The 24052-nt window shown below is 37.3% G+C and overlaps 1 protein-coding gene across 1 annotated transcript; it reads right to left on the bottom strand.

Moving 5' to 3' along the window:
• Window positions 1–1927: 1927 nt before the first annotated feature.
• On the bottom strand, window positions 1928–22737 carry LOC120343320 (uncharacterized). Its single transcript, XM_039412496.2, has 20 exons — window positions 22641–22737; window positions 21758–21884; window positions 21124–21197; window positions 20119–20210; window positions 18825–18970; window positions 18038–18125; window positions 17027–17163; window positions 14923–15007; window positions 13031–13148; window positions 12214–12346; window positions 11367–11410; window positions 10941–11028; window positions 9502–9714; window positions 8328–8478; window positions 7743–7892; window positions 7053–7120; window positions 6159–6346; window positions 5317–5508; window positions 4588–4711; window positions 1928–3741 (listed from the first exon to the last, which is right to left on the bottom strand). The coding sequence occupies exons 1-20, from the start codon at window positions 22665–22667 to the stop codon at window positions 3650–3652; spliced, it is 2337 nt and encodes a 778-aa protein (XP_039268430.2). The 5' UTR covers window positions 22668–22737; the 3' UTR covers window positions 1928–3649.
• Window positions 22738–24052: the final 1315 nt, after the last annotated feature.

Below are 24052 nucleotides of genomic sequence, written 5' to 3'. Positions count from 1 at the left end.
GTCAAATAGGATTAATTGAATCAGTGAAATGGAACCGGGGCACGTATGAGTAATTATAAAACGGGATTTGGGGGAAAATAACATATTAACATAACGCTATCCAGTTACAGGACATTGTTGGAAAATGATTGTCTACAAATATTTTCAGGGGTGGTTTTATATACCGTGTGTCTACACTCTGAACAAAGCTCAGTAAAAGATTTACTAATATTTGAGGAGATACTAAATAGGGTTTCCATAAAGTGTTAAATTTTCCATAAAGTCCTAAATTCCCATAAAGTCCTACATTTTTAATAATTGCAAAAGGAGTAGTTTATTAATACCATATATTGTTTTGGCCCTCACAAATGTAATAAATGAAGTAGTAATATCTAGACAATTACTGATAAAAAAACAACAACAAACCTGGTTAAGATATATCGAGAACTGACTTCGTAACAAAATTGGAATTGCAAAGGGAGTTTATCAATACCATATAATGTTTCGGCCCTCACAGATGTATTGAATGAATTAAAAATACTTGAACAATTACTGATCAAAAACAACAAACCTGGTTAAGATATAATGTGAGCGACTTCAAAATTGAAATTTCAACGGGAATTTATTGATACCATATATTTATATTCCCAGGCGTGGTTTCTCCTCAAGTAAGTTTGTTTGCTCAGGAAATATTTCTTGAATGTTTTTGTTGTTCGAGATTGAGATTAATTGACTTAATGGGGCGGAATGAGACAAGACTGTGACGTAAGAATTGGGTAAAAAATGAACGAAGTTCAAATATCGTGATGTAATGGTCAAAAAATTGGGTGAGTGATAAATATTTCTCACTTCTGAGATTAGGAGAAAATCTATCCCAAACCTACTTGGTGGGAGGATTTTCATGTGTTCCATCATGGGGGAATGAGGGTCTTCATATAATCCAGCAAGGAAAAACTTCAAGTGACAAAAGTGGAACTGGCCAGGCATCGGTTGTGCAGTTTTCGTCAGAAATTGGCTCGCTCTGACCATTTTCTGAAAGTTCAACACTGTTCAGGAAATATGAAATCTAATTAGCTAGCTGTATAAATTAGCTCTAATTACCAACTTCCAACTCAACCTTTCCTACAAAGACTATGGTTATTTATATAATCACTAATTGTGTCTTTTTTGCCCGCTATTTGGTGCATATTGCTCAAACGTTGTAACTTCTTACGCTCTCCAGTCGATGTTTTCAGAAAAGTCGGTGCTTCAGTACTGATACGCGACCTTCGTGTCCATATAATGGAGAATTGTTCTCTAATCCTATCCCTACTTTTGAAGTATGAAGATCTCGTAGTTAACTTACAACCAATCGATTTCAAATTTCGAGTACTGAATGAGATATGAAGATGTGGATGGAGCTGTTAGAAGGCCAGGGCCGTAGTCAAGAATTTTTGAAATTTTGAAAAAATTGTCAAGTTAGACCGCAACAGCTAGGGGCCGCTCTAAGCACCCTTCTCCCCTCCCCCCGTTCACACAAATGGGCTACGCCCCTTGCTTTCTGTACAGACACGCGTCCTTAGTGTCAATATATTGAAAAATTGCCCTTTAGTCCCTGTTTCTGAAGTATGAAGATCTTCTAGTTACAACTAATCGCTCTCAGATTTCCAGTACTTAGATATAACTGGTGATGCAAAAAGACCATGGAAGTATCAGATAACTTTGAAGGGGGAAGGAAGGGGTGCTGAATACAAATAACCAAATTGACCGTGGCAGGTAGCGGGCCCACCCTCAACACAATTCTCCTAGTTATATAATCAATCGATCTTAGATTTGCAGCACTTATATACGACTGAAGATGCAAAAAGGCGATTAGACAGAAACCTTTTACACGCATCTTCGTTTGTATAATATTATTGAAGAAATGCTCCCTAGCCTTATTCTATCCCTATTTTTAAATCAATGAATATCTTATTGTTGTAACTTTATTATATTGAAACTTCCACGTGAAGAAACAACTGAAGCTGGGCATTTTGAATCGAATATTCGAATTGAATAGTAAATCATTCGAAGCGGGTTGGACAAAATTCCGAATCCTGGCCATCTTGTTTTTGGTATGATCGCCAAAAGTCGAAAAAAAAATATTCGATTCGATTCTGAAATCATCAGGTATTCGAAAATGCCCAGCCCTGGTAACAACAAAAAATTAATTTAATTTTAATTAGCACACAATGCAATCACTGAATTTTGTTTTGTTAGAATTAAAATAAGATCTAAGTAAAAATTTGAGTGACAAAAAAAAATATTCTGAAAACGTAGAATATGATAATTGGTCGGACCTGGTCGAAAGGGGCCAGGAGAAATGCGGGGCAGAACTTATTTTGGAATGTAAATAAAACATTTCTTTGTTAATTTCAATTTTTTTTTACCACTCAAGACTTTTGAACTCACGTTTTCGGCCTCTGGTCGTACGCGCTACCTCTAAAATACCAATATCTTTAAAATATTGTAACATTAAGAATCTTAAACATTTGCCATCGAAAATTTGTTCCTAAAAACAAACTATAGGCCGAGGCTGGAAATATTTGAATGTTTATTCCAAGGGTGGCCCATCCCACCGAAATAGGCCAGTCACGTAATATAACCATTTTGGCCAGTCGACCAGTTTGGGAAAAGTCGAATTTCGAAAAAAATTGAAGTGTGCAACAAACGATAAAGAAAACATACAAAATACAGAACATACAATGCAATATTTAGTTTCTGAAAGTTGAAAATAATATGAAAGCTTGTTGTGCAGAAGCCAAAAGTGGCCGAAAATACAAAACTGAACGATAGATTGGTTCGGTGATGCCACTAATCAACTTCGGACGAAAATGAAAAAGATTAATGTGGAGTAAATACCTTTTTTGGACCTCCAGAAGTATGCGCACCAAGATGACGCACAACCTGAACATAGTATGTGTGTACCGGTTAGAATTTAGGTTGTGCGAAATTTTGGTGCGCATACTTCTGGAGCACTCCATTTTTATTTCTTTTGCACCGAATTCTGTACTGAAACTGCATTGAATTTGAACAAACGATTATTTTTTTTTGGACGAAAATGCTCAAATTGAATTTTAAGTCAGATTATAACCAGTTTTATCTAGTTTGGGCTGCAATGATGTCAATATTGAATATTTTGACAAAATGAAGTTAGTTCCAATTTTGCGTCGTCCATATAACCTAGGACCGACTGTCATGGGAAATAGGATTTCTAAATATTTGTAAACATATATAGAATGGCTGTGCCTTGGTATTATGAAGAGTATAGATAATCAAACCGAAACAGCAAAGAATTGGATAAGGTAACAAAATTGAGAGGAAATTTCGGACCAAAGTAACGATTTCGGACCGGTATTAAATAACAACCGGCAATTCTTATAAGATAGACTATATTTTAGTTTCAAAAATTTGGACAAAATGTTCATTTCAGACACTTGTTCAAAATCCCAGGTTGCAAAACGTTTTTTTAGACTAATTACATAAAAATATAAAAGAAATATCAAAGAAACGCAAATTACAGAATTCAAACTTTTCCTAATATCAAACTTTCACGTTTTCATTTTCTGTATTAGGATGCGTTCTTGAAGTAATGTTAGCCTTGTGTTATGATGACATGATACGAACACGTCATTTGTAATTCGTAACGTCATCATTGAAGTGATAGACGAGAAATGATAAGCACACAAACAATCCAAGACCAGCTTAGTATGTTTGAGATAGCGATCCTTGCCGAGCCAGAATCTGTAAATGAAGAATAACAATAATAAAATCTGCCCAAGAGTTGTCTTACGTAACCGACCCGGTCACGCGGTTACGTTACGGCGACTGAGGAGTCTAGCAATCCTCTCGCTTATATTCGCCCCCCATTAGATTCGAACCTGCGAACCCACGATAGATAATCGGAGATGACAGGGCAAGATGTTCCATTTTTAATTGGAAGTGAAATTCTCGTATGTAAGTGCGGATGTAATGTTATCTGGGATGACAAGAACATTTCCGGTACGACATTGCTTACCCACTTTATTACACCCTGAGGTGAAGCTCAGGGTTTGAACAGAGATTTCAAGTTGTGATGCAATGATATCAAGTCTTTGATACCCAGTTGAGTATCTAGACCAGGGTATGGCAACCATGGCCATGGGCGCCGTTTGAAAAGCGGTGCAAGGTAATAGGGCGAAAATTTTTTTTTCGTAAGATCTATCAGTTTCAATAAAATAATTCCAAATTGAAAATAATTGAAACTCGTATTTTTACCTAACTAATAACGTACAAGCATCTTAATTTAACAACAGTCGGTAAAAATGTTTCAGTCAACGATCAAAGGGGCAAATTTTAAATTATGCCATGGGCGCTATTATGGGTAGATTAATTATTTCGCCAACCAGAAAAAACGAGCATTGCAATGATAATAAAAATATACAACAACATAAGCCAAGTTTTTGGTATAGACTGGGAGGAAAGGAAAACGGCCATATGGCCATCAGAGTTGGCTTCCTTTAAAAGTTTCAGTTGTGAGGTTACCACAGTCAACTGTAACAATTTTACCACACGGCCAACGCGTCGTTTTACTTTAAAATATAGTCTTACCGATGCAAATCTTCTGAGTGCTGGTCTCCCTAGATGAGTGATAAGTCAGGTCATTGCCGTTCACGTTACCTCCCCATGCGTACAGAAAAAACCTACAAGTGTCCAGCCCAAGATCATTATCGTCCTGAAAATAAAAAAAAGATGTGCATGGAGTCAATATTTTGTACTATACGGTTTGATTATGAGAAAATGTGTTAATGATTGAAATATGAGGTTTTCTTGTCGTACAAAAAATTGTTAATACATAAAAAAAATCGCAAGGAATTGAAAATAGGTATGAAAATATATATTGCAATTCTGCAATGAAAAAAATGTTGATAAAATATGTCAATAGGTTATTCAAGACTACTGTATTATAAAAAGACGATTATATTTTTTTTATTGGGAACCGATCACAGGACGCCATTTCCACCGCCTTGACGTTTATAGATACAACCTAGAGATTCTGTGATTGTACTAAATATCATTTCCGACATCGGGATTAGGAAAAGGGTTTAAATCTCGAGATCGCAAACCCAGTTTGACTAGCTAAAAAATGTTTTGCCAATAAATAAAAATATCTGCCAATATCTAGTGTAAGCTAATTTTGTTTTGCGGGCCGCACGGGATGTGTCTGCGGACCCTCCGGAATATGTGATACAAAAAAGTACAAACACCCAAAACAAAAAATCCCTCCGACGTGCCGGTGGGATGTGAAGCACACTTTTTTTGTACAGTGAATCAACTTACCGTAGATTTTAGAGGTCTAGTGAATTCTACCGTCATTTGACCATTATTGTAGCTTCCCCCAACAACGGATGTAGTGGGGGTTCCCCCGTCAAGGGCGACACCTGCTGGAGTCCTGGCGGTAATATATCTATCGGTTACTGTTGGCGGGTTCGACGCGTTATCCATCCATACTACGACAGCGTCCGTGTTGACCTGAATAAAAATTTAAAAATCAAATACTTAGCTTAATCAGTACAGTACCGAGTTTATTGCATGAACTTTTCCACTTTGGGAGAATTATTGTAAAAACAACGGTATGAAAATTCATGATTCTAAGCACTACATTAAATTAATATGGAAGAGGAAATATCATTTTTAAGTTTTGGCCTTTTGTATGTAGAAAATTTGGTACTCCCGTTGTGTGTGTACCAGGTTAGGGTTAGGCCATAATTTTATTCTGATTTTCCTTATTTTAGTTCTATTACGAGTTCGGGGACGGCCTGTGTTAGCCAAGTGCCCATAGGTTTCCGTCTCTTTACACAACTTGATGTTAAGTAGGCGAACCAAATTAGGTACCTCTATGTTAGTACACACACTTCTGGCAACTGTAGAATAAAGAATACAAGAGAGCTTCATTTTCCCATGTCTCGGCGGTACTCAACACGTTTTAGTCGTCAGAAAACCATTAGCCGCCAATTGTTGCAAAGTACTAATGCGTTGAAGGGACCGGATTTAATCGACCGGATATTTAAAGTATCAACTAGAAGTAATCGACTCCAAACACCGAAAGTACAGTAACCATGGCAACTACAGCATAGGTAACACAAGCAAACTTTATATTTACATTGCTCAGCAATACTTACCATGTTCTGGTCGTCAGAAAATCCAATAGCTGCCCACTGTTGCAGGGCCACCTTTGCTGTTATAGTGAATTGCACCATTCCTGTGCTCTTTCTGTATCTCCAACGTGCGACATAATTGCAATTTTCTGTGCAATCTTTTGGGGAAGAGTGAGAGCCTTCACTTGCTTCTTCGGTAGAGTTAGGATCATCTGTTACGGGATAGAAATAGAAAAAAAAGATTTAGTAATTGCAATGATGACATAGGTAAAATTTTGAAGTTGGAATACAAGTAAATATTTGATAACCGTGATACCTTGAATAATGATCAGAGTCGGCCTTAGCTGTTATGGGGCCCTATGCAAATTGAATTACATGGGGCCTAGGGACATCGGGACTATGCTGTGAGAAAAATTGCTACCATACGCTTTATTATGAGTTTTCTTTCTACTTTTGAGTCGATGGATCGGCGGGGACCTTGCGTAGATCCAGTCTATTTACGTACTGCTCTTTGCACATCACTTATCGGTTATAACCTATTTATCTTTTAATAATCTTGCCGATTGGTTTTGAATTTTAAATTTAGGCACATAGTTTAGGCCTAGCACCAACAACGTAGTCAGCCCGAAATGGGGAAACGGAAAATTTTCGTTGGTGTAATGACGTAATAGGACGCCTACTCGTGCCTTTTGCTTCAAACAAGGCTAGATAAAAGCAGCCACCGTCACATAACGATCTTCTTACAAACTTACTTCACTGTATCTGGGATATACAAGCGCGCATTTTTACCTAAATCGGTTGCTTTATTTGATGGGAGGATTATTTATAGCAAGCCAGGAAAGACCTCAGATCGCCGAGTTGAACGCTCAGAACCTTACTTTGATAAATCTCACAATATATGTATAAAGTATAACTTACCGTAAACATTGATGGTTCTGGATCCTCTCTGGGAGTCTTTGGTGCCGTGGTATTTCAGTTCGTTGATCCTAGATATCAAGTAAAGCAAAGATGACTATTTTGGATTATTAAGTCCGAGAAAGACATGGGTTCGAATCCCAACCAAGTTGTCAAAAATATGGTCATAATTTAAATATTCATTGAAATGTTCCTTAATGGGATATTCTACCCAGACAAAATTAACTTTAAAAGACTTGTAATTGGGTCCTTTGTATTTTATTTGTTTGTGCTTTATTTGTACTTGTTTCAGAATTTTCTAGTTAGCATTTTCATGAAAAGAATTTTCGAGACAGATTTTTATAGAGACCTGCGGTTCTTAACATTTTATGACTCGTTGCCCCATTTCGGAGGGTTATAGCACTCACGGTGCCCTGTTTATCATTCCAGCGGGATTTACAGTGTTACTAGGGTTAGATTCCAAATCCTGTTATGTTCAAAGAATTCATGCTTAGCAGAGAGAAAACATCAAGCTATGGAATTAGGAAGAACTGGGAGTTTCCCTGTAAAGTTAAAAGTAAAATTAGTTTTCGCCTAGCGTTAGGGCCCCCTCCAAATGCTTTGTGGCCCTTTCGGCCTCTGGTTTCGCCTCTGGCCTCGCCCATACCTGCTTTACCAGCTAGTCTATCTCGCACATCTTCCATCCATACTTACTTGTAATAATCATAGTTGGACGCTTGGCATCTTTCAAGTCCACCGATTGGCCAGTGGTAGAATCTATTCGGGTCTTGTCCTCTTGCCCAAATGAAGGTTGCTGGTCCGTCCGGAATGGTGTGATCGGCCTGGTCTGAGCTGTAAAGCTTCCTACAAAAGCAAAGAGCATGTTAGGTAAAGAAAGTGTTGAGAGATTGTATTTCAAACTGCCTTCTTTTATTCCCTTTTCCTTCAAACAATTTAATGACGTTGCAATTCATTATTACGTCTTTATTGAATGTGACGTCATCATTTATGCCGTCATGTTTTCACCTTATTTCTCTTATCCTACGCTTTTACACACAATTTGACAAAATCACAGGCGGATGTGTCGCACTGCCAATCTTTCGTTTCCTTTTTTTTCAAATAATTTAATGACGTTACAATTCTATTAATACGACTTTGGATTATTACGTCATAATTCATGACGTCATGTTTTCAGCTTATTGCGCTTCTACCACGCTTTTACATACGATCCGACCAATCACAGGTGGACCTTCAGAAGAGAAAATTCACGTATAAAAAGAATGAAAATAACAAATTTACCTTCTAAAGGCTGCATGCAACATTCCATCAACGTGCGAGGCCGCTGCAGCAGTCAAATCATCCGTTCCGCCAAAGAACGAGTCGGGTCTAGGAGTTGACCTGTCTCTGGTATAGGAGTCAAGAATGCGATGTCGGTTACCTTCAGCCGAAACTGAAAAATTTAATTTAGTAACCATTAGAGCAGTAGTGGTCCAGACGTCTTTATTTCCCTCTGACAGTAAAACCGGCGGGAAAAGACCAGAACTGTAGAATGCAATTCAAAGAGTCCTGCTGCACGCTTACACAAATGTCTTTCTGTAACGTTTCGTCTGACAAAAATCAGACTTCCTTAGACAAGTAGTTTACAATTATGACAAAAAATGAACAATCATATGGATTCACTAGCATAAACACTTGATAGACTTTTGAAGGGGATAGATGTATTCTCACGAAACATAAAATTCTAATCCAACAATTTACGTTTAAAGAGACGCTCACATGGTTAAAAATATATGAGTTTTTAGTCTATTTTGCTGTGTTGCAACGTAGTACGGATCCACTAGCATAAAGGCATAGAGGAAGGATTGAGAACTAGTCTCGCGTAATTTCCACCATAAAAACCCAAATGCCAAAAATATTTCAGAGTCCTTGAGATAATCACAAAGTTTGAGAGTGAATGTGTTAGTAGAGTATAAAAGTGTTTAAATATTGCGCAACAACTTTAACTGCTTCAAGTCTAGCGCCATTTCGTTTTTACTAATACCTTTATTCACCGTTATAAGCTAAGTATCTCACGGTCTTTCAGAGAATAATTTCATTCAGAGATCAATCAAGGAGACACTGCTATGTTTTCGAACAAGGTCTCATCAAATATAGATTGGAACCATATATAGGGCAGTTCAAGTCGGCACGGTCTGGGAAACAGTTCATATGACACACATTTCAAATGCGAACCAAACTCAGCCACGAGTACCAACACGGGCAACCTTGGTACAAAGAACCCGTCATGGCGTCTCTCAATCCGATATTCAACAACGTCCTATCAAATATAAACTGAAGACATGGGACAGTTCAAGTAAGCACGATAAGGAAAAAGGTTTACCATAAACAAAACACACAAGCAACAAAGAGGTTAAAGTTTACTAGTAGGCAGCAACTAGTAAAATTACAAGTTCAAATTAAAAATTTAACTCACGAAAGACCATATCCTGGCAGTCCATAGCATGCAAAGCAGCAGAATTTCCCTCTGGTTGACCTTCCGGGGCTCCTTCCGGGGTTCCTTCCGGGTTACCTTCCGGTGTGCCCTCGGGAGCACCTTCTGGTGCGGCAGTGGTTCCAGGAGCGGGCTCTCCTTCTCCTTCGGGTGCGGGGGTGCCTTCTGGAGTACCTTCTGGTTCCGGCACTGGAGCTGGGGTGCAAATTTAAGATGATGAATATGAAGTTCTTGAGAGGCATGTGACCCTATGTAATTAGGGTCAGAATAAATGCCGCCTTCTAATAGTTTAATCACAGGTTATCTACCAAGAAATTGAATATCAATTAATAGCGCGTACCAGCATAAAGCATTTGACAGTCGTTTTCAACCTTTTTGGTGTTGCGAAATCCTAATGAAACATTGCATGCGGAATAATTTGATTGTTTGAATTGTATAAAAAACTATAAATATATAAAAGCAAACCTAATTCTGGCAAAATAAATGATTTTTAAAGTTTTGCAAGTTTTTTAATAGTGACAAGTCTAATAGGCATTCGATTATATTTTAACAATATACACACACAAATATACATATATATGATCTCAGGTTTAAATGTAAATTTCGAGTTGAAGTAATTCTTTGTACGCAATCATGAGCGTAATCACGGGGAGGGTTGGAGCATCAATTTAGAAATGTAAAAAGGACACCTTCCGTACTATACATAGCAATTTTTTGTAGCTTGAAAACGTTTTTTAGACCCTTTAGACCAGGGGGGCAACTTCTCTAGTAAACGGGCCAGATGTGGGAAAATAAAGTTCTCGGCGGGCCGGATTATAATATGAATAGTATTCAATATCTTAATCACATATTTAGTCGCTAATGAAAGAGAGAAAATTATGAATCGCGTTTAAAGTAAAGTTTAAACTATAAAAAAATTAGGAACCAAAAACACATAATGAATTTATCGTAACGTACTAAAAGTGTAATAATGTAATATCCTAATGTACTGATGTACAGTCAGCGGGCCGGTCAAAATCTCGTCGGGTCTGGCCCGCGGGTCGTATGTTTCCCACCCCTGATCAAGACTCTCGAAACCCATGTTTATCGGAATCAATGGTTAATTATAATACAAGAGGTAAATTCCATGAATTATGTTGGTGGTTCGTCTGGTTAGTTGTCATAGTTGTATAATATATTGATTACTTAGGAGACTAGAGCGTAACTAAGTTGTTATTGAAGGGTAAAGACTCTCTTGCCCTTGCATTACCCAGAGCGCAAGTTTTTTTTTTTTTTGAGATTATTATACAAAACAAGTCTCTTTTCGGACATAAATAATAAATTATGCAAAAAACTGTATAGCTACTTGAAGAAAAACAAAAATAAAAATATTTGAAAAAATAAATTCTAAACGAGGCCTGAAAATTTGAATGCAAATATACCTCCTGGATCAGAGTTGTAATTGCTGTTGGCCCAAGCGATTGCTTCTGAGACATTTCCAGCGAGGCAGAGTTGCTTGATCATGTTTACCTATAGATGATATGGAAGAGTGGTTATGAAGTGACAAGCTCGATGATTAGATGAAATTAAGGAAGTGGGGTCAAAATAAGTTACAAGAAGATTTCACGGGTTCAAAGTCAATGAATAAGTCGGATTGGATGAAATTAAGGAAGTGGGGTCAAAAAAGTTAAGCTTTATTTCAGTTCTTGACCAACAGCCAAAAAAAATAACATACAAGGATAAAATAAAAAAGTGGGTCAAAATAGTTTACATTTTGATTTATTTCCCGACTCAAAACCAATCAAAGACATTATTTAGTTCCTGACTCAGAGCCAATTAAAAATCCGATCATTGATGACAATACTTACCTCAGTTTCCCTTTTGACTCTTCTCAACGATCGACGTTTCCGAGCTGTATAAATAATACTAAGATGTTAATAATCAGTGGTTTGTAATATTTTTAACGGAGCGGAACAACATTGAAATATTTCAGAGGCTTGATTAACCCTGTGGGCCTCCTGAAGTATGCGCACCAAGATGGCGCACAACCTGAACTCAGGTTGTGTACCGAGTTAGGGTTCAGGTAGTGCGACATCTTGGTGCGCATACTTCAGGGAGTACCCCCCTGTGCACTAGGTTACTTGAAGAACTGTAAGAAGGAATTCACAAACCAAATATATACATAAAAAGGAACCTAAGTTTGGCTAAACAACTAATTAACTGGCTAATTGTTTTAGATGCATGGTCTTTATGATGGATGAAGCCTTAATAGATCAGCGGGTTACGTGAACCACCCTACGGCGGCGAGAAGTCCAGCAATCCTCTCGCACATAATTATCTCCCATTGAATTCGAAACTGCGAACACACGCAAAGTAATCAAAGGTGCGACGTCGAGCGTATTTCTGAGGCTTGGCACGATGCGCCACACCACCGAATCACATCATTTAAAGCCACATTTTTCGTTTACAAGAACTTTTACAGTTTTCCAGTGGACAATGGTCTATTTTGAAGGTTATCATTTCAAAATATGGTACATCTTAATTGTATTTATGACATCTAGACAAATGTTGATGAATTCAGCCAATTCCGCTTTTAAAAGCGCTTTAAGACAGTTTGAATAAATATTTCTTATAGTTCCGGGCTTTACTTCCGGGTTCGTAACGTTCAAATATCCTAAAGTTAAATAACTGTACATATTCGTGATAGAGCCGTACCAGCAGCCGCCGTTGTAGGTTCCGGTGTTGTTTCCGGTTCGGAGGCCGGTTCAGGAGTTGTTTCCGGTTCTGCTGTGCCCTCGGGAGATCCTTCCGGAGTGCCGGTTGGCGTTCCACTGGTTACAGGAAAACTCTGAAAAAAGGAGCGCATTAGGCATTGTCGGGATTTTTTTTTAAATGAGCCGTGAGCAGTGGTTCTTAACCGTTTAGGAGCAACGGAACTCCATTATAACACCTTAATCCATGTGCCATAGTTCAGTTGACATTTATTGTCTTAACTATAAACATGCATGTAATAAAAAACAATACTAATACTGGCAAAACAAAATGATCTTTAGAGAGCAAGTGTAGCTAGTTTAATGAGAGCGTCAAACCCAATGGGTGTTTGATTAAATTAAAACAATATACATATGATAATGTAGATTATCGGATTCAGATATAATTTGGGTGGCCTTTATATATATATATATATATGTATAGTTTATAGTCGGCGTTGTGGCACATCGTGCTAAGCAATAAGTCGCCACGGCACATCCGATTCCCCTGCGTGGGTTCGCACGTTCAAATTTCATACTGGGTTTATAATGTGCGAGGGGATTGCTGTGCTCTTTGCAGCCGTAGGGGGGTTCATCCACCATGAAGTCAATACACCTAAAACAATTAACTGTCTAACTAATCCCATACCCGATATGGACTGGTAACAAGATGAGATGCAGTGGTTCGCCATATCATTAAGCTGTCCACCCCAATAAACATGTGAATCCTATCGTATCAAATCATTTAATTCAACATCTCATTAAAAAAAATCGAGCCTTACCCTGCATGTTCCAGTTACAGTGTTTGGTCTCCATCCTAAAGCGACCCAGGTCTTCGTCTTTACTTGCAGAACAACTTCGATCTCGTCCTTATTGGTCCCCAAGAGCTTCCAGTACATGCTGATATAAAAAAATAAAGTGTTAACTATCTCTCTGAACAAGTCCATGTTCAAGCAATCAATGGTGTCCTGCAACCTGCGGCACGCGGGCCAAATGGGCCCACAAGAAAAAAATTATTTTATGGGGGTTTTGAAATTTCTAATTTCCAAGTTAAACCGAAACAGCTAACGGGCCGGCCAGAGGCAAGAAAACGTGGATTTTTGAAGAGTCTTTGGGCGCCAAATAGCGTTAAAGCTACTCAAAATTGCTACGCATGATACAATTTTTTTTCCAAATTTCGAATAAGGGGAATGATGAAAATCTCGTCAAAATCAGTTTAGCAGAAAATCCGCGAGATGGCGCAATTTGATCAAAATAACCAAAATCTGGGAGGGTAAATTAAGGGACTCAGAACAGAATAGAAATTGAGGCCCATAGAATAGAAAAAAAAATAGAATGATATAAAATTTCTAATTGGCAAGTTGGACCATAACAGCTAGCAGGTTTGTGTATTGAGGGTCCAAAATGATTTCAACCTACGATAAAACATTACTAGCTTCGTAAGCAAGGGCTGCAATTTCTAATTTCCATATAAAACCGTAACAGCTTGCTAGTTCGAATTGGATGAACTTGGGTTTATAGAGGGTCATTATGGTCTAAAAATCGTTTCAATCTACGAAAAATTTCTACGTGTGATACAGAAAAATGCATTTTTAAAGTAACGAAACGAGATGGGGATTCCTATTCCAACGCCTGGCAACGTCCCAGACAAAATGTAAGGAGATACAATTCGAAAGAACAGAAATCTTGACGGTTTGTCATTGCGTATTCTATTCATATATACACCCTAAGTGTTGTGGTAACCACTGGATAACGCTGTTGGTGTCATAGGAGAATGGAAATTAAGGTACTTTTTTTTATATGAATACAAGCTCGTTAAAATTGGTTTGGCTTAAAATCGCGAGATGACTCAATCCATTTAGTAGAATCATAATTAGGGGTTCCTTTGGGGTCTTTTAGTAAACACAGAAAGTAGATAAACTAGAAAAAAAATGTCAAAAATATAAGCAACAGTTTCCCCTGTAAATTTTATTTAGAAATGATAGATTCAACACTTTAAAAAGTTTTTACGGTTTTTGCACGTTTTTGTGAGATTTTTGGTGTTGTTTTCAAAGCACTTGCCAAATTGAATCTCGGAAATCTGAGCTAAATCCAAATGCTATAATTAATTTGAATTATCACTCTGGGCAAGGCTGAGGGTGTGCTAAGAGGATGATAACAAAAGTTTTGTTGTCATATAAATATGAGTCGTTTATTGATCAAACAACTCGTCAAAATTAGTTTAGCAGAAAATCCGCGAGATGGCGCAACTTGTTTAAAATTAGGGTTCCTAATACCGGAAAATGGGAAAAAAAATATTTTAGTGCTGAAAATGTGAAAGCACTCGATCCAGTAGAAATTGATAAATGTCAGTTTTATTCTTACAATAACAACAAGCTAGCAGAACTATTTCCAAGTCCACTCTGTCTTAAATTTCCACTAAGATTCTCGCCGTGTATTTTCAAGGATTTTGACGGTCTAAAAAGCGTTTAAAGATACGAAAAATTGTTAGGTGTGATAAAGGAAAACATTTTTTCCCGTCTTTTCAAATGAAAAAGTTGCGACCCGCATCTGGGTATGTCCTAAATATTTTGTTTAAAATTTTGTTTGGAGATGATGCGTAAAAACGTCGCATAAGAAAGCCCGATCTTAGTTAGGGCAATTAAATTAACATTTGAAGACAGCGTCAGCTGACCTGAACTCTGGATTTCCATACAACTCGGATTTGTAATATCCCGTCAACTCTTCAGCTGTTTTCACTGCGTTCGTTACAGGAGAATCTGAAAATTTAAAAACAAATGTTGTAAATTTAGTAAATTTGCTTGTAGCAAAGATCATACACAACACATACCACACGATAGTCTAGCTCAGGGGTTCCCAAACCAAGGGTCGCGACCCCAAATTGGGTCGGAGTGATAAGTAGGTAGGGTCGCAAACAGGTCATGGGGTCGCTGAGGTATGGTAGAGGATGGATACACAAATCATCTAAGATTTGACAAACCATGTTAAATTTAGCAGTTTGTAGCATGGCTTACTGTAAAACAGGCCCGTAAGCATCGCTCTATGCTTATGCTATAGAAAATGTAGGTGCTTATTGTGACATCACTGTTTGGTTTTAGCTTATTTTACTTAATACCACCACATGACCAAACTCAAAAGTACAGTAAAAGAAGCTCTAAAGTTTCATGAAATATATATATATTGACATGGGGTCGCACTTGACACTTGAAAGTTGTCCTTGGGGTCGTCCTGGATAAAACTTGGGAACCCCTAGCTGTTGGACTAGCTGTTGTAAATAGACTGTTTTCATTCATAATTTTTGCATTAAAAAAGTGGTTTTTCTAGAGTATTATTAGCCATTGACAAGAGTGTAAATGTAAGTTTGATAGGAAGGACACCAAATGGCTTTTTCAATGCTAAAGGTTAACGACTTGTGATGTGTAGAAAACGGTTGGTAAGCACTGGACTATTATATTAACAAAAAATTCGATACAATGAGAAGTACCCATCCTTCACAGGCTATTATGACGTATTGGTCACTACTAACGGTCATCAATAACAACAAAAAACATCTGCGCATACCTCTGGTACAACAAATATGCGCGCTCAAGAGGTACTTAAACATCATTGTATGTGGACAAAAGAGATTGATACCACTTATAATAAAATGCTCATAAATTTGTGACGTCATGGATAATTCCTATTTAAATTTGAGTTCGATTGCAACTTTAATATATCGGTACTATCCGTTATTACCCCACCACCAATTTCTGATGCTTGCACACTGCACTATAGATAATGCCATTTTGTATTATATTTCGACACTACTTTATCAATAATATGGCAGTCCATAGCATGCAAAGCAGCAAAACTTTCCTCAGGTTGACCTTTCGGTCAATATAGTCAATATAGTCAATCTCTTCACGGGCTCCAAAACATCAAAATTTTGAAAAACCCTGGGCTTAGACATCGCGACGCCCTTTGGACACTTATCGATTAACACTTGGCATAAAAATAATGACTGAAATACGCTAAGTCATTCTTGGTGTGAATATTGTCATATATTACAATTCGTTATATTTGGATAAGTATTCATGACTAAATTATCCCACGGTTAATGTAACCATGGTTACTGCTTTGCTTACAATCCTTTACATGTTTTATGACGTTCAATCCGTGTAATCTCATCGCGTTGTTACATAACAATATGCGATAATCCCTCTCGGCTGACCAGCAAATTTTGTTTTATAGTTAATAATCTTATCTTACATGGGCCCACAAAAATTGAGAAAATATTATTTTGTTGAACTGCTATTTTACTATTAAACATATTCAGTAGAATTTATCATATTTTAGGTGTTATCATGTTATTGCGTCACAAGGGCGTAGCAAATAAATTTAATCAGGAGAGGTTTCTGAAATTTCTGATCGCCAAGTTATATCGTAACGGCAAGTGGGTACGGTCAAAAAAAGTGGGGTTTCAAAAGTCTTCACGGTCGAAAATGCGTTTGAAGCTACGAAAAATTGCTATGCATGATGAAGATTTTTATTTTTACATTTGCGCAGAGCCTTATCAACGAAGGGCGTAAATCATCGTAGTATATAAAGTGTGACTAGCATATTTTAAACAATATTTTCAAGCTAACATGGTTCTATCATTTAAATTTATTCCCAAGATTCTTATTTAGACTTGGATTTAGGCCGAATCCATGTTTTTTGAGCGGGTTAAGGGGGGAGAGGTGTCCGGGGGTTCATGAGACGGCATCCTGGCTACGCCTATAGACAAGAACACGCCTTACCTTTGCTGCAGTATCTTCCCATTTTGCCGGCGTTACAATAGCAGACTTTGGTCGGATAATACGTGGATTGGATATCGTAGCAAACTCCGTTACTATTGCAATCTGTATCATCGTCACAGTCGTTTTTGTACTCACATCTGTATGAGAGTAAAGCGGTTGTTACCAGTTTTTTTTTTGTGTGTGGAATTGGCACCCGATGCATCAATTATCTTATACTAGTACTGCTACCGGGAAAAGTTATTGCTCGCGATTTTTCGTTCGGGAGGTGAACTCGATTGGGTTTAGTGGCATGGCCAAGAATTTTCAACGAGTGGTTATGAAATTTCTAATTACCTGGTTAAACGGTAACAGCCAGCGGATCCGGTCGGAGACCGGAAACGTGGATTTTAAAGGGCATTTAGGGTCTAAAAAGCATTTAAAGCTACCAAAAATTAATATGTATGATACAAGAAATGCTATTCTACATTTCAACGTGGGAGCCTCACTCACGTTGGTAACTCCCGAGTTTGGAAACTCTGTTTAAAGCCATCAATCCTTGTATTTACTTAATTGCTTTACAAAAAGCAGAGCTATTTATTCATGAACAAAATGAAATTCCATATGCCGTCTGTATGTGATTTTCTGATTGAATAAATAGGCCTCTATCAAGTTGAAACTATACTATATCAAACAATCATGTTTTTGATTACATATACGTGTTAATTCTCCTTACTATATATATATATATATACAGGGTGTAAGAAAAATATTTTGGCCCAAATTTATAGTAATAACAATCGTAAGTTTCAATAAATTTTATTGTATGATAAATGAGAATTACAAGCACAATGAAAAATATAAATAAAAAAATGAATTTTTTTTTAACTCTCATCACTATAGATAGAATCGAGCGAAATTTTTTGTACACCCTGTATACACGTTCGTGTTTTCATTTCCTGATGATGTTTGTCTATTTCAAGACTCAAAATTCATTTTATGTCGATAAATTTTTATAAAATGATTTCACAGTACCTGTCCCCTGTGTAGGTTTTGACGCACTGGCAGGTCCCGTCGCTGCATGTTCCTCCATTCAAGCATTTTCCGTCGTAGCAATCAATCCCTGCATAGCGAGAAAAAAGAAATATAATTGTGTGATAGCGCTTCTTATTATTAAGGTGAGTGTAAATACAAATAGGCGGTTGGAGGCCTAGCAATGGCTAGAGCGTTAGCCCCAAGTCATCGGTTCGTAACTAGGCGGCCATGGCTCACTGCTTGGTCACAGAACCAGTTTTGGTGGGCCAAGAATCTAATAAAAATTGCAAAAGTTATTGATAAATTTAGTTTCATTTGTGACATTATAGTTAGATTTTGATTGTAGTTGCAATAAATGATGCTGATGTTGATTGGTGCAGAGTGGTAATTTTCGTTCTAATTATTTAATTTAAAGTGTCTATTTTGCGGAAAAAATTATTTGTTTTTCTTGTAGTTTTACCGTGACATGGCAAAGTTGATGGGTCACGGGATTTTTGCGCAGTAAAAATGAGCCACGATAGAAAAAAGGATGAGAATCACTGGCCTATGCGTTAGCCTCTTAGGGGTATCAATGAGTGCTTATGTGAAGACTTGCTCAGAGCGTAAAGTATGAACACGTTCAACAAAAACAACGATAAATACCGTACATAAAAGACCAAAAAAAAAGTCGTTGGGCATCTACTCACTCACCTGTGGAGCGGTTAGGGTATAATAACTTCACACAGGAATATCAATATATACCTAAGCCGATTAGGGAGAAAAAAATCTTTGAAAATCAACCCCTCACCTGGTGCCATTATTTTCACATCAGCGCAGCTCCAAAAGAGATATCCATCTGCCCCAGCAGTCCATTCACCTGCTTGCCGAGTTATTCTTAGGATACAGTGATCGCAAACATGATCTGCCCCAAACGTGAGATCATGGTAAAGTCTCCTGCAAGAAAAGGTAAATGATAATTTGAATGTACATGTAAAGAAATCTCTAGCCCCATATTTCCCAATCCTTTGGGGAGTACCCCTTCTTATGGAGGAATTTTTTCGTTCTCGATGAGGGATTTCTATTTGATATAGTATTGGTATATACCGTATTTGCTCGGTAGCACGGGCCCATATTTTTTTTAACCAACTCACTAACCGGGCCCTTATTCAAGCCCGGGCGCTTGTTATTTTCGATCGTTACAATAATTAATATATATATATTGTTATTTCCAGTTCTCAAGTATGATTTAACGAGAATACCGAAAATTTTGACTTCTGCTACGCACCGCAGGTACAAGTCCGCAAAAGAAGAAAAGTTTTGCGACGCCCTATCAATATTGAAACGCGACGCCCAGTTTGGAACCACGGTGTTACGTAATCAAGGCTATCTGTTACGTAATTGGACGCCTAGAGCGTGAGTGTTATCTACCGGCGCTTAAAATTCAACAGCACCGGCCCTTATTTACTTTTATGTTCTGTTCACACGGGCGGCTATTCAAACGGGCCCTTGATCAAGACCGGGAGGTAAAACGAGCATATACGGTATAGGATATTTTGAATGTATGTTAATAAATCTCTAGTCCGCAAGTTCTCAACAAGTAGGCCATTGTTCACTGCGGGGCCATGGAAACTCATTTAGCCTGGCCACAGTCTCATTGAAAATTGCTAGTTTTATTTGTGTTATTATAATCAATTTTGTAGTAGCAATGAATAAAAATGCTGTTTTCTGCAACAGAGTGGGAATATTAATTTCAACCAATAAAGTGGAAAATTCCATTTTTGCGTAGAATTTTTTTTGCTTGTAGTTTTTCCCCAAAATAGGTTGATGGGCCAGAAGAATTTTTGTGCAACGAAAATGGGCCACGTAAAAAAAAGATGGAGATTTGTGTGCCGACCCATAGGTTGGGAAACACTGTTCTAAATCATACTCCTATGGAAATAATTCTTAGACATGAAATGTCATTTCCGCATGCCTGGTGGCAAATTTGGTGATCTTTGACATTGGACCTTTAGGTCACTGTTGCTACCCGGAAGTCCGCGCTCGTTTGAGCTCCCATTATTAAACAATTGTAAATGAAAGTTTAAATTAATAATTTAACTTACGTTGAATCATTGGTGTATTGATATCCGTCACCAGTCAAGCTTGCCGTAACTTCGCCGGATGTAGCATTCAGAAGCTCAAATCTGATTCCGCCCTAAAAATATGATTATACATACATTAAATTAAAATGCGGAAGATTGAATATGGCTTTTCTGAGTGATCCAAGAGCTTTTCTGCCAAGAATATTGTATATTTGAATATTATTTTAAAAGAGCATATGTCTTAACATTTGAAATGATTCCTCATTCGCTTTGCCACGTCTACCCATGTCAATATGAAATTGTGATAAAGATTACTGTGAGAACATCTCGCTTCCATGACCTCAAGGCATTGGGGTTAAATTTTGCAAGCGAGATCGTGCATGATCAAAGTGGCCATTGACTACATAGAAGATTGAAGGAAGCACACTCCTTGCACACTTAATGGGTATTATGCTCTAGCTGTGAGAGACCGTCTAGCCTTGGGGTGCACAACACACTCCGTATTCTCGAACGTGGAGTACGAACGGTTTGGTTAAAAGTAACTCCAGTATTTATAATCTTAATAACTGACGTTTATACCGAAAAAAAATTTAAATTGTCATGTTTATTCGCACATTGGTAGCTCGTGCTGCTGTTGTCAGTTATTGTGTATTTTATGGAAGTTCGTTTACAATTTTGCAATTATTCGAACGTGGCAAGTGACAAGATTATTTTAAAAACTTCGCGTATCGTCATTTCAGTTGTGCCCCCCTGGTATAGACAAATATATTTTAATATTTCACTCACAGCGGACTGAAATAGGCATTCTACATGGTTTGGTCAATTGTTTCCAGCGTAATCGAAAGAAAAGATGTGAATTCAAACTTTGACGACTAGGCAACCAGACACACTAAAGGTCCGACCGTTTTAACACTGATTGCAAACCAAAGAAATGAAAATGGAAAGTTTTTTTCTAATGTTTATCAAAGGGCATATAAGAGTTTGAAGGTTGAAACACTAGGAATGAAAGAATAAAAGTCTGTTTACCATATGTGGATAAGCGACGTGCCATGTAGCTCTGACTGTTTTTCCTGTTTCCAGTGTCGTAATCGGCATTCCATCTGTAGAAATTTAAACAAATAGAAGTTAGAAATAATTTTGTGAATATGAATTTGTTCTTGCCACTTTGTTCAGGAACAAGACTCTTAGACGAAAGGAAACTGGTGATCAGATTGCCTTGAAAGTTAAAATTGTGACGAAAATAATGTCTTGGAGTGCATAAGTGACTGCTGGCACAGCGGCTAGCTCTGAGTTAAGGTGTCATTATCCCTAAAATCCCCCTCTCCCCTCTTAAAATAGGAAAATTACTTATTATCCAGTTGGGGTCAGAAATACAGAATATGATGGAAATTCAAATTTTCAAATATTTCCTAATCCATCCATATTTTCAACTTGATAATTACTAATTCCTTAATCCAAAGCATGGCGGGAGTGTTTTTCTCAAATCTCAAATTTTTGCCTAAATGGCGGGATTTGTAAAAAAGATCCGAAAACAAATAAATATTCTTTTTCCATATCTATATTTTTACTAGTAACTATTTAGGGCCTTCTTCGGAGCGACGGCGTATCAATTGCCGCCTGGTGTTGTTATGGTTCGATACCATCTTCTACTGATATATACCTGTAAATGTCATTCCACTGCACGGTGCCGGAGTTCTGACGTTATCCAGGAAGTCCAATGCAAACTTCCTGGCCGGGGGAAAGGTCATCTGCAAATGTCCATGCACGGTAGTCGCTAGACATAACATCTGTAAATATTTATGTAAGAAATGTGAATTCAAATAAATGGGATTGCTAAGTTTGTTAGCGCGATGGGCCAAAATTATATTCAGTTAATAACCGTTACTCTTGGTTTCCAAAGTTGATTGATCGGAGTCAATATTAAAAGCGGAATGTTATTCGCGTACCAGGAGAGAGGAGCGCCTGCAAGGTGCCGATACCGGTATCGGTACGCATAATTAAGATACCGGTATCAATGAATTGTTGCGATAAAACATGTGTTTAAACTGTGATAATGCCGTAACAACTGGCTGTACATAGAACGCAAAACGATGAAAACACAGAGTGTTAAACTATTTCACTAAGTTCGCGGGCCATATTACATCGTTACGCGAGCCGTAATTGGCCCGCGAGCCGCGGTTTGGGAACCACTGCTCAATACTATTAGTGAATGATTATATACTCATACTACTCTTTTTGGTCTTCGTGTCCTTATATTTGATCATTGATCTCTTTTTAATAAAGAACTTGGGATTTTAAAAACTGAAATACTTATATATATGCGCATAACAACATAGCGTTAGCATATTCCATAGTTTTTACTAGATAAATGTGTTTTATTGAATTGAAGGCTTTCGAGCCAAATAATCAAAGAAGGGTGACGTGGCAGCATCACCAATTCTGGCTTATGTTCTGGCTAGTCTCGCTTCATTGATTTTATTAAAGGTTTTGAACAAAATTTAAGTAAAGTCGATAAAATTGCAATATATAAATAAAAAACTTACCGCCACGAGGGCCGATAACTTCCACATCTTTGAGTTCAATGTATTTCACTTTTATTATACCAATAACTTGTTTGTTATATTAGTTTATAGCTATGCACTGTATAAAATAATTCAATTCGTTTATTACTACACTCCTAAGACTCCTAAGGTTAGCGATAAAAATTTAAATAAATGAATAAACACAAATAAAAATATGCAAGTGTACACGATGCCATGGAAGAGTTATGTACGATGTCATGAAAAATGTTGTAATGACCTAATATATAAAAAAAGGCTGAAATTCATATTAAATATCGGCCCAGCCAGGACCTCAGGCAATTTTTAAACATAATCGAGTTCTTTTTCCGAAAATTACATCGACTTACGATCTGATAGTCTATGAATATTACAGGTATATTGTTATGCATCAGATTTGCTACTCTTTGAAGATCATTTTTTGCCAGTATTGTGTTCACTTTTATATATACTCACAGTTAACTATATAGACAATTAAACTATTGCACAGGAGTTCCCTTAAGTTTCTGAAACATTTCATTGGTGTTCCTCGCCACCAGAAACGTTGAAAACTTTTAACGCTTTTCATGACCAAATCCGCTGTTTTCTATGTGCCATGCTATGTGCCATATGTGACAAGCAACCATCGATGTTTATGTATATGCTATTTGAGCTTTATCAGTTCCAGCATTATAATACAACCAAAAACACTAAATGACTCGGCGGTACCATTTTTTATATATTCCTCGTTAAGCTATTTAGAAACTTTTTATTTCTTCCCCGTTATGCATATAACTCGGTTTATGTTATTTTTTCAATGTTCCAAATGACCTAATATATAAAAAAGGCTGAAATTCATATCAACTCATATGTGGTGCGGAAAAAAATAAAGTACTATAAATGTATATCGTATTTTTTGCGCGTGCTCAGTATTGGATTATTTCTGTTTTAAAACGCACAACATTTGCTACATGAAACTGGTTTAAAGCATTTTTTTGAGGTATGTTATCAAATTTCTCAACGTCACACGCGATGGACTACTCATGGCGATCGACCGGTCGACGTGTTGGCCACCCCTGATCTAGTGATACGAGCAATCTGACTTTTGTCTACCCTGAATAGCTTATAATAAGTACTACATATTAATATTAAATAGGTAAAGAATATTAGTAATGCGTAAAAACAAAGTAGAATTCATTGCCTAAAATCAAAAAATTATCTTCCGGAGAGAAGTTTTACTGGACAGGGAAATAACAAATACTGCAATTACTGCTTGGAAGCATAAGCAATGACGATGGGCTCGCGTAGCATTATCAAAATATTGTTGAAAGTAGCAGGAAGTTATAATGGCGCTTCTATTTGTTCAATGTAATACATCTTGTTGCGTGAATCCATATTCTGATGGCGCACCACAAAAT

The sequence above is a fragment of the Styela clava genome, chromosome 10 (genome assembly GCF_964204865.1).
Source record: "Styela clava chromosome 10, kaStyClav1.hap1.2, whole genome shotgun sequence".
Classification (NCBI taxonomy): Eukaryota; Metazoa; Chordata; class Ascidiacea; order Stolidobranchia; family Styelidae; genus Styela; species Styela clava.
The sequence above is the reverse complement of the archived record's forward strand: the minus strand, read 5'-3'. Positions and strand labels throughout refer to the sequence as shown.